General features: G+C 37.9%; 1 protein-coding gene across 13 annotated transcripts in view; it reads right to left on the bottom strand.

Moving 5' to 3' along the window:
• RNF38 (ring finger protein 38) overlaps positions 1 to 15548 on the bottom strand; it is a 139371-nt gene that overhangs the window by 16142 nt on the left and 107681 nt on the right. For 12 of the 13 annotated variants that reach the window (XM_059411314.1, XM_059411317.1, XM_059411312.1 and 9 more), the window contains 2 exons: positions 13911 to 14104; positions 6385 to 6598 (listed from right to left, as the gene is read on the bottom strand). In XM_059411314.1, the coding sequence (XP_059267297.1) occupies positions 6385 to 6598; positions 13911 to 14017 (321 nt within the window). In that variant the 5' untranslated portion in view covers positions 14018 to 14104. The remainder of the gene's footprint in view (positions 1 to 6384; positions 6599 to 13910; positions 14105 to 15548) is intronic. The other variant, XM_059411313.1, reaches the window with a different exon arrangement.

Here is a 15548-nt window from a genome sequence, read left to right as displayed (position 1 = left end):
AACATATAACCCTTCAACATCTTTCTTCCATGGCCATATGAATATATACAGATTATCCACTAACTGTTGTCATGTTAATTTTTTTCCCTTAACATAAATGAGATATAGCTTGTAAATTACTTTCTTCAATTAATATTGTAGATATGTCTTGAAGGGAGTTAAAGTCAATTCATTTTTTTTTTGAAACACCCACTTAACACAGTCCTCTCACTAATAGGCTATTGGGATATTCAAGTTGTTTTCACTCTTTCACCACTGCAAACACAACTGTAAAAAAAAGATCACTGAATACATATCCAAAAATACTAGTAGTTTCATTTATTTCAGAGGGATTCTGGGTAAAAGGGTGAATTTTACAGTATTGTAAATGGCTGGGTAAGCCACAATCCTAACAGTAACAATAGGAACCATTTTCCAGCATCTCCACTCAAAGTAGATGTACTTGTGTCACAATTGTGCTTACCCACCTGAAGAATGGAAACAACAACAAAAACCAGTATTAACATGCTTGCCTTAAATCTGCATTCTCTGATTAGAGCAGGTGAGTATCTTAGAACAGTTTTTTTTTTTTAAGATTTTATTTATTTATTTGACAGAGAGATTACACGTATGCAGAAACTGCAGGCAGAAAGAGGTGGGGGAAGCAGGCTCCCTGCTGAGCAGAGAGCCGATGCAGGGCTCAATCCCAGGACCCTGAGATCATGACCTGAGCTGAAGGCAGAGGCTTAACCCACTGAGCTACCCAGGTGCCCCTTATGACAGGTTTATTAACCATTCAGAGTTCCTTTTTGGTAAACTATCCTTTGTTCACCTGACCATTTTCTATCAGGTTTTCTGTCACATTCATTTAGAGCTTAATTAGAGATACAAATCTATTGCTTGTCATTAAAGCAGAGGCTTAACCCACTGAGCCACCCAGGCGCCCCTGCTTTACTTAACTTATTAGAAATTGGTTTCTAGGGGAGCACACCTGGATGGCTCAGTGGGTTAATGGTCTGCCTTTGGCTCAGGTCATGGTGCTCGCTTCGGCAGCACATATACTAAAATTGGCTCAGGTCATGATCCCAGTGTCCTGGGATCGAGCCCCGAATCGGGCTCTCTGCTCAGTGGGGAGCCTGTTTCCCAGCTCTCTCTCTCTGCCTACTTGTGATTTCTCTGTCTGTCAAATAAATGAAGAAAAAAAAAAAAAAAAGAAATTAGTATCTAGGAAGACGAATTGGGTACCCAATTGTCCCAGCATTATTAATTAAAAATTCTGTCTTCTTCCAACTCATCTGAAACCATATATCACTAAAGTATCCATAAATGTGTGGGTTTATTTCTGGGATTTATGTTCTATGTCATTAGCCCATTTAATTATTCTGGCATTAGAATCACTTGGGTTACAACAGGTTGCTGGCCATACCTGGAGTTTCTGATTTAAGTCTAGTGTATAGTCTGAGAACCTGCATTCCTAACAAATGTGTAGGTGATGCTGCTGCTGCTGGCCAGATGATCTAGCACATACTCTTGAGAACTACTTGGTCTTAGCAACTAGACCAGAGCACTCATCAGCCAACTATTTCTTTCTTTCTTTCTTTCTTTTTTTTTTTTTTAAATAATTTATTTATTTAACACAGAGAGATAACAAGTAGGCAGAAACAAGCAGAGTGAGGAGGAAGCAGGCTCCCCGCTGAGCAGAGAGCCCGATTCGGGACTCGATCCCAGGACCCTGGGATCATAACCTGAGCCGAAGGCAGTGGCTTAACCCACTGAGCCACCCAGGCGCCCCGCCAACTATTTCTTAAAGAGCCAGAAAGTATTTTAGGCTTATGGGCGACTTGATATCTGCAAAAAGCATCCACAGATGATAAATAAGAAAGCATAGTTGCATTCCAGTAAAACTCTACAGAAACAGCAGTAGCCTGCTTTCCCCTACTCTTAAGATAATTCCAGGCCCTTAATAAAATGCCAGAGAAATGACAGAATCAGCTTTTCAAGTTATACCTAAATCTTCCTGGAAATTTACTTGCGATCATGCTATTTCTACATGTTCCGAATATCAGTTTTGACAACAGGCAGTTTTTACAAAAAGGTTTACAAGACAAACCTTCAGTATTTAGACAGGTTTACTGCCTTAACAAAGTGTTATAATCTTCTACATAAATCTTAGGCATCTTTTATTAAGATTGCTTCATAATTTCCTCTGTATTATTTTGATTTTTCAATGATACTTTTTCATTTGAACATTACAGAAAATTTCAAATACACTCAACAGTAGTATAATTAACCCCCCTATTCATTATGTAGCCTCCAAAACCATTAAACCACAGCCAATCCATTTCCATCAACTTCTCCTTTTCCTATATTTTGTTGAAGCAAATCCCAGGAACCCATCCTTTAATAAATATTTTAGTACATATTTCTGGAAGACACAAACACTTAACCACAGGAGCATTATCAAACTCCCTTGAGAGAAAGGTCCTTGGGGCACCTCGGTGGCTCAGTGGGTTAAGCCTCTGCCTTCGGCTCAGGTCACGATCTCAGGGTTCTGGGATCTAGTCCCACATCAGGGTCTCTGCTTAGCAGGGAGCCTGCTTCCCCCTCTCTGCCTGCCTTTCTGCCTACTTGTGATCTCTCTGTCAAATAAATAAAACTCTTTTAAAAAGAAAAAAAAAAAAAAAAGGAGAAAGATCCTTAGAAATAATATTCTGTTCAAAATTCCAATGCATCATCAGTATCAAATTTTTAATCAGAATCCAAAAATAGTTTACATATTACAATTAATTGGAATATCTCTAAGTTTGTTAACTGCTACTTCCATCTCCCCTCATCTCCACAGCTTATCTGTTGAAAAAAAAATCTTGGTTGTTTAGTGTAAATATATCTTTGAAAAGTTTTTTTTATTATGTTTGATTCTGGTATAGAAAAATACAACTGATTGATTTTTTTAAATTTTATTTTTATTTATTTATTTGACAGAGAGAGAGATCACAAGTAGACAGAGGCAGGCAGAGAGAAGGGAGAAGCAGGCCCCCCACCGAACAGAGCGCGCGATATGGGGCTCGATATGGGGCTCAATCCCAGGACCCTGAGATCATGACCTGAGCTGAAGGCAGAGGCTTAACCCACTGAGCCACCCAGGCGCCCCCAACTGATTGTTTATAGGTGCTTTGGTAACCAATCAATCTGTTCAATTCTTAATTTTAATAGCTTATCTAAGATGCTTTGGGCTTTTCTATGCATATGGTCATTTCATCTGCAAATACTGATGGGTGTTATTTGTTCTTTTCTTGTTCTCAAACTCTTTTTCTTCCCTTTGTCTTGGCTTATCCTCCTTAACAATATTGGAAACAATTCATTTCCATTTCTATGGATTTAACCTATTCTAGACATTTCATATAAATGTGGCCTTCTGTGGCTGGCTGACTTGACTTAGCATATTTTCAAGGTTAATCCATGTAGTGCAGCATGGATTAGTACTTCACTCCACCTTTTAGTGAATTATTATTTCACTGTATGGATATACCATATCTATTCATGAAGTGATCGATATAAGTTAGAGACATCTATACATTTAATCTGCATATGGGCCCCATATTAAATTCTTTAAAACTAGAGTTTCTTGTGTTTTCTTCTACAATTACATAGTGAGGAGAAAAATACAATTATTTCTTTCACTGTTTTACACCTGTAACTACATTATCTTATTCCATCCGGTAGAACTTTTAATGTAACATTAAATAAAAACGGACAGCAAACATCTCTAGTTGCTGATTCATCTGGCCAATTAGGATACTTGCTGCTAATTTTACTTATTATATTTAAGTAATTTCCCTTTTGGTTCTTTCTTATTAGTTTTTATTAAATTTTAACTGACTTCAACATCTTCTGATAAAAATCATTATTTTCTCCTATTATTTGTTGATGTACTATGAATATTTCCATACTACACTATCCTCTTATTTGGAATAAACCTTTATTATTATTATTATTACTGATACGCTGCTAGGTATTTCTGAACATCTATTTAGAAAATCCTCCTTTGTGGGCGCCTGGATGGCTCAGTGGGTTAAGCCTCTGCCTTCAGCTCAGGTCATGATCTCAGGGTTCTGGGATGGAGTCCCACATCGGGCTCTCTGCTCAGCGGGGAACCTGCTTCCTCCTCTCTCTCTCTCCGCCTGCCTTTCTACCTATTTGTGATCTCTGTCTGTCAAATAAATAAAATTAAAAAAAAAAAAAAAAAAGAAAAGAAAATCCTCCTTTGTATTTGAGAGTTTTCTATTGTTCTTTGGGGATTACTATCTTTACTTTTGATATTAAAATTACATAGGTTTCATAAAATAATTAGAAAAAATTGGTTTTTTGGTTTTAAGAAAAGCCTGAAATCATTTGTATATTATTACATGAGAGTTCCTTACAAACTGGAAAAATCATCTGTGAAGCCATCTTATCACTGTGCCTCTTCAATGGTAAAATTCTAAGTAGCTTTTACACTTATGTGGTAATTCACATTTTTCTATTATTGTTGGGTCAATTTTTGGACCTTCTTTTTTTTTCCTTTTTAAAAAATTTTTAATTTTTTATTAACATACAATGTATTATTAGCCCCAGGGGTATAGGTCTGTGAATCGCCACGTTTACACACTTCACAGCACTCACCAACCACAGCACATACCTTCCCCAATGTCCATAAGCCCACCACCCTCTCCCTATCCCACCCCCCCAACCCTCAGTTTGTTTTGTGAGATTAAGAGTCTCTTACCGTTTGTCTCCCTCCCAATCCCATCTTGTTTCATTTATTCTTTTTCTAACCCAACCCCGCCATGCTGCATCTCAACTTCCTCCTATCAGGGAGATCATATGATAATTGTCTTTCTCAGATTGACTTATTTCGCTAAGCATAATATCCTCTAGGAACTTCGTATTTTCTCTGTCCCCCCAGTTACACACAGAATTTCATTATAATTAGGTAAAATTAAAAGAAATTTACAATAGCTAACAGCAAAATAATAACTGAGTGCTTACCATTTGTACTAGTTTAAGTGCTCAGAATAAATTAACTCTTAATTCTCCCAACAACCCTTATGAAATAGGTGTTTTCATTTTAAAATTGAAGAAAATTCTTTGAATATTTCTTATGTGTATGGATATAGGTCTTTTTTTTTTTTTTAAATCATTCCTACTTCCTTTATATATTTGGTTCTTTTCACCTTAACCAAGCTCACAAGGTGCTAGTTATTCTTACCAATTTTTCAAAGCACCAGGATTGGGTTTTGTGCTGCTTCTTTTTTAATAAATTTCTATATTGTTAATTTTAATTATATTTCCTGGTAATTTATTCTTTTCATTCCTTTTGGTTTACTCTGTAAATTTTTCCCTAATTACTCAAGCAATTAGTTCATTTATTTTCTATTTTTAAAATAAATAATGATGGTTTATAAAATTTTCTCAGACAACAGCTTTAGGCATATCTGACTTTGATGGTATTTCCTTTAATTTTCCCCAATTATAATCTTGCCTCAAACATTTCAGTGTCATTTTAAAAATTATTTTTAAAGTTATGATTTATAATTTTATCAGATTATGACCACAAAGAATGTGGTCTAGAAAATTTTTTCTTTTTAGAACTTCTTACTGCATGATCAATTTTTTGAACTCTTTCTTTAACATAGGATAGAACATGTCTGACAGAAGATGGTACCTGGTAGAGATCATATTTTCTTTCAATTGTCAATATAGTGTTTTCATGGTTTCCTATCATCTACTACAGATGAAAAAAATGAATGCCAGTTCGATTTTCCTTCCTTTTCTAATTTCTATCTACAAATTTGAAAGACGAATTTTTCCTTATCCTTACAATTCAGCAACCTTATTGCTGACTTCAGAAAATCCATAGAAATCCAAACAATTGTGGTCTTTACTCTCAGGCTCTGTCTGACAAGCCCTCTTCTCAAATAGTCCCTCAGCTCCTGGCAGGAACAAAGGGAATAAGCCATCTACCTGTCATCCCTGTGGAGACCCATGGAAACCTACCAACAAAGATGTACTCAACTGTCGTGCCTACTGAATTATCCAGAAGAAACAGGAAGGGAGAGGGAAACAGAAATGTGTATTCAAACCACCAGTTTTCTGTTATCTCCTATTAAACTTATTAGCAGTGATTTCCAACTAATACACGAAACCATTCTGAGCTTTCATAACCTTGCTCCTAATTTTCTAAAGTTCAACTTTCTTTCAAGCTACATAGAATTTAAAAAGAATGATCTTACCTAAAACAGCTTCAGTTTAGGAAAAATTACTTCCTTTTAGGTAAAATTAAAAGAAATTTACAATGAAAAACCACCTCAATAAACTGCCACCAATCTTTAGCACCTGCATTTTCTAGACATTCTGTTACTATACCTGATCATGTATGTCAACCATTACTGCATTTTGCTGGGGTGGATGAGCAGCAGGGTGTAACAGACGGGGAGATACATTCGGAGGGTGGAAGGCTCGAGGTTCCTCTATTGCTTGCTGCTGTGCATAAGGGAGATGGTGATAGTTTTCATCTTGACTAATGGAATTATGTCGAGACAGACGATCCCTTCTTCCTCTCTGGCGCCTGACAGGAGGACTGTAATATAGCAAATGTCAAGAAAGTCATTATAATATTTACTGTTGTGATCCATAAAGATTCTGTGTTGCCTCTTTGCAATACATCAGTTTACGCTAAGGCAAAAGCCTGAGTATTAAATAATAGTGCTGGTTCCCCATCAGCTCTAAAACCAAATTTAAACAATGTTTTTTTTTTTAAAAAAAAAATTACAAAATTTAGTATTCAGCTCTGCAAATATTAGAAATCAATAGCCCACTACTGTCCTTTTTTTTGTTTAATTATACGAAACTGCCTTTTGTAAAGGCAAAAGTAGTCGAATATCAGCAATTCCATTGGAATGAAAAGACGTAACTGAAGAACATCTGTTTACAACTGCAAATACAATAGTAACTCAGTAAATGCTAGAAATGGAAATCACTGAGATAGCATCAGCATAAATATTCCTATAATACACAGAATTTTAAAAGACGTTATGAAGGAAACCACTTTTACTCCCCCTACACCCCCAGTCATCTATGTAGTTTAACACAAATTTTGTCAAGTTGTTATTGTGAATAGATTTCCATTCTCTACAATTCCACAATTCACCTCCACGGCTTTTTACAATGGCTCAGCACTAGTGCAATTCAAAAAAGCAGCCTCATTCAAAAGTACTCTACAGGGGCACCTGGATGGCTCAGTGGGTTAAGTGGCTGCCTTCGGCTCTGGCTATGACCACCACCCCCCCAGCATCAGGTCCCTGCTCGATGGGCAAACTGTTTCTCTCTCCACTGCTTGTGCTCCCTCAAGCTCTTTCTCTCAAATAGAATCTTTAAAATAAACAAACAAAAGGGCACCTGGCGCCTGGGTGGCTCAGTTGGTTGGACGACTGCCTTCGGCTCGGGTCGTGATCCTGGGGTCCCGGGATCGAGTCCCACATCGGGCTCCCAGCTCCATGGGGAGTCTGCTTCTCCCTCTGACCTTCTCCCCTCTCATGTGCTCTCTCTCACTGTCTCTCTCTCAAATAAATAAGGTTCCCCCTGCAACAGGGGCCCCGGTGAGGGGATCTGTTCTGGGACACCAGGATCATGACCTGAGCCGAAGGCAGTTGGTTAAGCAACTGCCTTCGGCTCAGGTCATGATCCTGGCATAAGGCTCCCTCCCTGCTCAGCAGGAGTCTGCTTCTCCCTCTGCCCCCTGCCCTTCTCATGCAAGTGCTCTCTCTCTCTCATTCTCTATCAAATAAATCTTTTAAATAAACAAACAAACAAAATGTACTCTACATTGGGCAAAAGAGGCCAAACAGTCCCATTCCAAACACAGCTGCACACATCAGATCACCTCTCTACCTCTAAATATGCTTCTTCTCACTCCCAACTCCCCAGTCTTAAAGAGAACAACAACATTCCTCTTTGACATTAACTTTTCAATAGTGCTCCTGATACACATGCCGGGTTCTTGTTTCATTAACTGCCTCCACTAACTTTATTTTATATTTCTCTTTCTGCAAAATGTACTTAACTTTACTTCAAAATCTACATACTGTATTTCACTGAATTTAAGATGTCATCCACCCTAGAACTCACTTTTTAAATGTTTTGAGATAATTTTAGTATGGTTTTTTGCATACCCTTTGCCCAGCTTTCCTTTATCCTATTATCTTCCATAACCATAGAAAAATTACTAAAATTAATAAACCTTGGTATTGTACTATTAATTAAACAGAGCAGATTTCAGATTTCACTGGTTTTTCCAACTATGCCCCCTCACTGCTGAGAATCCAATACAGGATCTCATTATTGCATATAGTTGTCTTATCTCCTCTTTATATAATTTTTTTAGGGGAGGTGGGGAGGAGCAGAGGGAGAGAAAGATAATCTTAAGCAGGCTCCATGCCTGACAGAGAGTTTGATACAGGGCTCTATCTCACAACCCTGAGGTTCATGACCTGAGCCTGAAACCAGGAGTCAGATGCTTAACCGACCCAGCCCCCCAGGCACTCCTTTATCTGTACAAGTATTTTAAAGGACTGTTGTATGGGGGTGCCTGGCTAGCTCAGTCAGTGGAGCATGCAACTCTTGATCTCAGGGTTATGAGTCTGAGCTGGCTGTAGAGGTTACTTAAAATTAAATCTTAAAAATAAATATATAAGATAAAAGACTTGGGGCGCCTGGGTGGTTCAGTGGGTTAGGCCTCTGCCTTCGGCTCAGGTCATAATATCAGGGTCCTGGGATGGAGTCTCGCATCGGGTTCTCTGCTCAACGGGACTCCATCCCAGGACCCTGAGATCATGACCTGAGCCGAAGGCAGGTCATGACCTGCTTACTCCCCTCTCTGCCTACTTGTGGTCTCTCTCTGTCAAATAAATAAGTAAAATCTTAAAAAAAAAAAAAAAAAGAAGATAAAAGACTGTTTAACATTTTTTTAAAAATTGCCAATTAAACAATGATATACCATCAATTCTAAGTCCTTAATAGATGTTAAGATATGGGAAAATACATACCTTAAAATCTATAAAATATAGAGTACATGTGCTTAGATCATTCATCTCCTAAAAATCTACTCAATCTATTAATTTTTTTTTAAATTTTTAAATGATTTTTAAATTTATTTGAGAGAGAGAGTGAGCGAGCATGAGAGGAGAGATCAGCGGGAGAAGCAAACTCCCTGCTCAGCAGGGAGTCCCATGTGGGACTCGATCCCAGGACTCCAGGATCATGACCCGAGCCAAAGGCAGTCGCCCAACCAACTGAGCCACCCAGGCGCCCTCAACCTATAAATTTTAAGGGCCCCTTTATTACTGTATTATTCCATTGTTGACACTTGGTTCTCATCTTCCCATTCAAAAATCATATTAGCAGCACTCCAACAAAACACAAATTAAGATCCAAGTCCTCATGGTGACATTCAGGTCTATTATTTGATCCCCTTTATCTTTACTATATGGCCTCTCACTAAATGCTATGTGTGCCTTTGGACATTTAGAAAGCGGAATAATTTTTAAAATCTAAAAATAAGAAATAATAATAAAATATGGAGAAATATTTCAGTTGACTTTATATTTTGTTCATTTTATTTTTGGTGTATCATTTGCCACAAAACTGTTCTGTCTGGAGTTTCCTATATGTGTTGTTAATCTGTTTTGTTATAGAAGCTATACATTCCTTATTTCTATTCTCCTAGTGATGACCCTTAATTTTTAAATATATACTTTCACTTTTCAAAAAAAAAAACAAAAAACAAAAAACCCACCTAGATTTACTCAGCATTCCTGACAGGCAGAAATTAAACTCTTCTCTCTGCTCTATCCCCAACTCATGTGCAGATCTTTTCTGAATTTCTTTTTCTTTTTTAAACAACAGGCCTTTATTCAGACTTAAATAGTATGTCTTTTTCATTTCCTTTGCTAACCAGTGGTCTTGAATCCTAGTTCTTGCTCTCACTCTTCTACTTCCGGGAGAGAATACAATTTTTAACAATTCTTTCAGGGAGGATTTCTTGCGGGTCAATATGGTTTCTTAATATTTGAAATGCAATTATATTTTGGCTTTATACTTAAGTGATAAATCAGCTGGCAGAACTCAAAGTTTCTGTCTCGGAATATTTGTGAATTTTTATTATTCTTGGTGTAGGTTCTGCAAGTTCACCAAAATCTTGTTCAACACTCAAGTGTTTCTTAAATTCTGAGAAACGGTTTTGCATTATTTCTTTAAAAAGGTCCCTTCAGACCTAGATGTCAATCAAAAGATGAATGGCTAAGGAAGATGTGTCTCTCTCTCTCCCTCCCTATCTCTCACACAAACACACACACATAGGAATACTATGCAGCCACCAAAAGAAATGAAATCTTGCCATTTGCAATGACATGGATGGAACTAGAGGGTATTATGCTGAGCAAAATAAGTCAACTGGAGAAAGACAATTATCATGATCTCTCTGATATGAGGCATTTAAGAGGCAGGGTGAGGCCTTGTGGGGGTTAGGGAAGGAAAAAGCGAAACAAGATAGGATTGGGAGGGAGACAAACCATATGAGATTCTTAATCTCACAAAATAAACGGAGGGTTGCTGAGGGGTGGGGGGATTGAGATAGGGTGGGGCTGGGTTATGGACATTGAGGAGGGTATGTGCTGTATCAGTGCTGTGAAATGTGTAAGCCTGGTGATTCACAGGCCTGTATTCCCGGGGCAAATAATACATTATATGTTAATAAAAATAATAAATGAATGCATGAATGAAAAAATGAAGGAATGTTTTCTGGGATGTAAAGGAAAAAAAGGTCCCTTCAAGGTGCCTGCTTAAGCAACTGTCTTTAGCTCAGGTCATGATCCCAGGGTCCTGGGATCGAGTCCCACATTGGACTTTTCCTGCTGTGGGGAACTTGTTTCCCCTTTCCCTCTGCTTATCACTCCCCTTACTTGTGCTGTCAAATAAATAAAATCTTAAAAGGAAAAAAAAAAAGGTCCCTTCAATTGTCTCCGTGTGAAAATATTAGACATACTTAAAACCGATGGATCTGTCTCTATATTTAAACATTTTTATCCACACTTTTCCTTTTGCCTTTTACATTGTATCTGGGAAAATTTCTCCACTTGATCTTCCAGAAACTAGGACACCTTTTCTGCACATTTCCTGAGTTCTGAATTTTTCTTTAGTAAGGTTTCTAGTTGACTTTTATGAATATCCTCTTGCATCTCTCTCATGTTATACTTACTTAAAAATTATCTGTTCTATTAACTGTTTAAGTTGTTTTACTGAGTTTAGTGTCCTTCTTGCACTTTGTGCGTTCATCTTTGTATCTTAAATTCTACTAGACTGCTGCTGAATATTGTATCTGCTTGCACAGCCTTCTTCTAGGAGGCAATCTGGCAGCTTAAGCCTATAGCCAGCCTATAATAAAGTACCTAATGGAGAATGAGGTTAAGGAATAACACACACTGCTGAGCAGAATAAGCCTGTAAGTCAGTTTTCTAGGTAAGTGCTTGCTTCCTCCTATCCTCCCCACTCTGTGTTTCCATAAGCTTACAGCATGATGCTTCTCTTCAATTTAACAACCCTTAACTAGTTACTATTACCATCTGGAAATAGACACCTTTTACATTCCCCTTATGATCCAAAGCTGATCTATGACCCATAATTATGTTCCTAAGCTTACACACTAGTGAAATGTTTCCACATGTATACCGGAACTGTGTACCCTTAAAAGGTTCTTAACAATACTCTATATAATACTAAGAAACTGAGGATACCCATTATTCAATAAATGGATAAATAATGGGGTATCAATATAATGTAAGATTATACCCATTAAAAATAAATGAACTACTGCTATCCACATTAAAAATAGAATGTTTGAGGAAAGCCTGGGTGGCTCAGTTGGTTAAGCCTTTGCCTTCAACTCAGGTCATGATCTCAGGGTCCTGGGATTGAACTCTGCATCGGGCTCTCTGCTCACTGGAGAACCTGCTTCTCTCTCTCTCTCGCTGCCTGCTGCTCTGCCTACTTATGATCTCCGTTAAATTAATAAATGAAATCTTTAAAAAAAAATAGAATGTTTGATAAAATCAAAGAAGAATACATTTAAATGAGAGTAAAGCCAGCAAAACCTAAAATCACGTTGTTTTAAATACATTCCTAGGTATTAAAAAATACTAACAATGGAATGATGTCAATCACAGAACAGGGTTTATCCTCTAGGAAGGATGAATAGTGGCTTTTGAATTATTAACAATGTTCTATTTTAATCTGGGTGTTGGTACACTTGTGTGTTATCCTTTTAAGTTATGCTTGGTTTACATGTTCTTCGGACTGTATGACACATTTCATCACAAAACAATAGAAAAGAGTACAGCAGGTGCTCAGACTGTAAGCTTGAAAAAAACAACCATATTGTCTCATGCTATTATATTTAACATCTATAAAATATTTCACCTGGGTTGACATACATTATTTTAACCTAAATAAAACTGGGGGGAAATGGACCAAGTAAAAGCTTCAGTGTGTCAACAGAATATAACTCAGAAACAGGTTTATTTTGTCTCATCTGGAACAAAGAACGGTGTTTTCCTTGTTTTATTTTGTTTTTAACGTTTTGTCAGGGAGAGAAAGTGCACACAGAGGCAGAGGGAGAAGCAGGCTCCCTGATGAGCAAGAAGCCAAATTCCAGACTTGATCCCAGGAAGCTGGGTGGTGACTTGAGCTGAAGGCAGATGCTTACCCAACTGAACCACCCAGTCATCCCAAGAATGGTGGTTTTAAGATCCTTCAGTATTAGTTTCCCAGGGATGCCATAACAAAACACCACACACCAGGTGACTTAAACAACAAAAACTAATTTTCTTACAGCTCTGGAGAGTAAAAATCTGAGATCAAGGTGTCAGCATGATGAGTTTCTGGTGAGAGCTCTTTTTCTGGTTTGCAGATGAACACCTTTTCACTGTGTCCTTGCATGCCAGAGTAAATGAGCTCTCTGGTGTCTCTTCTTATAAAGACACCAATCCTATTGGATTGGGGGGCCCTACCCTTATGATTTCATTCAACCTTAATTACTTCCTTCGAGACTCCATCTGCAAATATAGCCACACTGGGAATTAGGGCTTCAACATATGAATTTTGAAGAGACACAAACTTTCAGTCCTTAACACCTTCCTAACTCAAGAGTTTCAATGTTTCTTAGATTATCAACATCCTGGACATGCAAACATCTGTCTCATTCTAAGGATACACAATTCTCTGAAGAAGGAATGTTATGAGCTCAGGCCACAACTGAAGAGAAAGAAGTTCAGAAGAAATACATTGTTCTGAGAAGGAAAGCCAGGGACCAAGTACCATGACAGAGAGGACTGGGCACTGTAATAAACCTCAGTCAGTCTTTCATACCACAGGCTCTACAGTTTTATAAGAAACCTAATTAAGCTCCCAATTGTCTTAAAGATAAATTAGGTATGAAGTGAAAAAGAGGTAGCTCATTTCTAGAGTCTCCATATTTCCTTATAGTTTGGAACTATAAAATGCATTTTTCTGTAATCAGAATTGCTGGCTAGCCCACACAAAGCCTTAAACCATAAAGTAGATGAATTCATATATAATAGTATGGATTCATTTTAGATAAATCACCTTAGCCTCTTTCAATTTCTTCACCTATTAACCACAAGCTAAATGAACTCTCATGCTCTAGTGTGGGAATCTAAACAATGTGTCATGTTTTTCATGTGTGAGTGGAGGAGTACATATGTGTTGATGTGTTTATAAAATGCCCATAGAAAAGAAATGCTTCCTGACATTAAAAAAAAAAAACCTCATAAAATCTACCAATGGAAGAAAATTTAAGAAATACACTGTCGTTAACTAACCTTCTTCTGTTGCGTGCAGGTGTGTTGCATCGTTCCCCTGAGAAGTGATGTTGGCTTGATCGAACTGAAGGGGGCTGCCTATTTGATGTCATCTCCCATGGTCGCATTGGTGGTGAGGGAGCTGGTGATGCTGATGTATAATCAAAGACTGAATGAGAGAGGCGCTGTCTCTTGGGACTCGGACTATCTTCACTCTGCCAATGCAACAAAATCAACTTAATGAAACCTTTTAAGTATTTTGCATTACTATACGTGCACAGGTGTTTAAATACATGTACCTCAGAGAGTAAAGGAGAGGGAAAATATGTTGTCAACCCAAATTAAATACCTTTAAAGAACAGATTCTAGGTAAGGGAAGGGAGATACAAAGTAACTATCAAATGAAAAGTAAAATCTGTTTCTTAAAAATCATAAAACTCATCAACATTTAAGATATACAATAAGGTGATAAGCAATTGTATGGAACTTGACCACTTAAAAAAAATTTTATTTATTCATTCTAGAGAGAGCACTGGTGGTGGGGTGTAGGGGGGCAGTGAAGAGGGAGAGAGAGAACCTCAGGCAGACTCCCCGCCAGTGTGAGCCCAACACCGGCTTGATTCCACAACCTGAGCCAAAATCAAGAGTCAGAAGCTTGACCAACTGCAATTCCACTATGTTCCCCATCAGTTAAGCTACTCTTTTAAGGGTCAATTCTCATCTAAGAGATCAATGAGGAGGGGGTAGAATTCCAGTAGGCCCTTGATTTGATTCTAAATAACACTCTTCTGCTTCTTTATTCCTATTGTTAAGGCCATTAATTTTCTTTCACAAGGCTTATAGGGATAAAACAACATTTACATAAAACAAAGAAACCAGGGGTGCCTGGGGGGCTCAGTTGGTTAAGCCTCTGCCTTTGGCTCAGGTCATGATCTGAGGGTCCTGAAATCGAGCCCCACACTGGGCTCCCTGCTCAGTAGAGAGCCTGCTTCTCTCTCTCTCTGCCTACTTGTGATCTGTCAAATAAATGAATAAAATCTTTAAAAAAAAGAAAGAAACCGTCAACTAATCTAGCGCATCAGTTTTGTTTTGTTTTGTTTTAAAGATCTTGTTTATTTATCTGAGAGAGAAATGAGCAGGAGGGAAAGGGAAAGAGAATCTGAAGTAGCCTTTGAACTAAGCCAGAGCACGACGTGGGGCTCGATCTTGTGACTACAAGGCATGACCTGAACTGAGAGTGAGTTGGAAGCTTAACCCACTGAGCTACCCAGTCGTCCCTTTATCTAAATCATCGGTTCTTAACTAGATCATCACAACATTTGGAAAGACATGGAGTTCCAGGTAAACATGAGAGTGGTGGATAATTCAAAACCTGTACTTGTTTCATGTTGAGTTTTCAAGGGTCACAGCACTGTTTATTAGCTATAAAACTGATATGGATCTTAGTTGAATTCAACTCTCTAGGATTCCCCACACATGTCAATTTTCCAATCCAGTCTCATAAAAACTGTCAAAACTACAAATTAACCATATGTCTGGCGAGGGCTATGTGTTTCCTAAGAGAACCTCTCTTATCTCAAATCTACTCCTTCAAGTTTTAATTACTTGGGCATTAAAGCACTTTTGGTTGCAAAATAATTGGCACCTGTTGCCAGCACA

This window comes from Mustela nigripes, chromosome 9 (assembly GCF_022355385.1).
Source record: "Mustela nigripes isolate SB6536 chromosome 9, MUSNIG.SB6536, whole genome shotgun sequence".
NCBI classification, from domain to species: Eukaryota; Metazoa; Chordata; class Mammalia; order Carnivora; family Mustelidae; genus Mustela; species Mustela nigripes.
The sequence above is the reverse complement of the archived record's forward strand: the minus strand, read 5'-3'. Positions and strand labels throughout refer to the sequence as shown.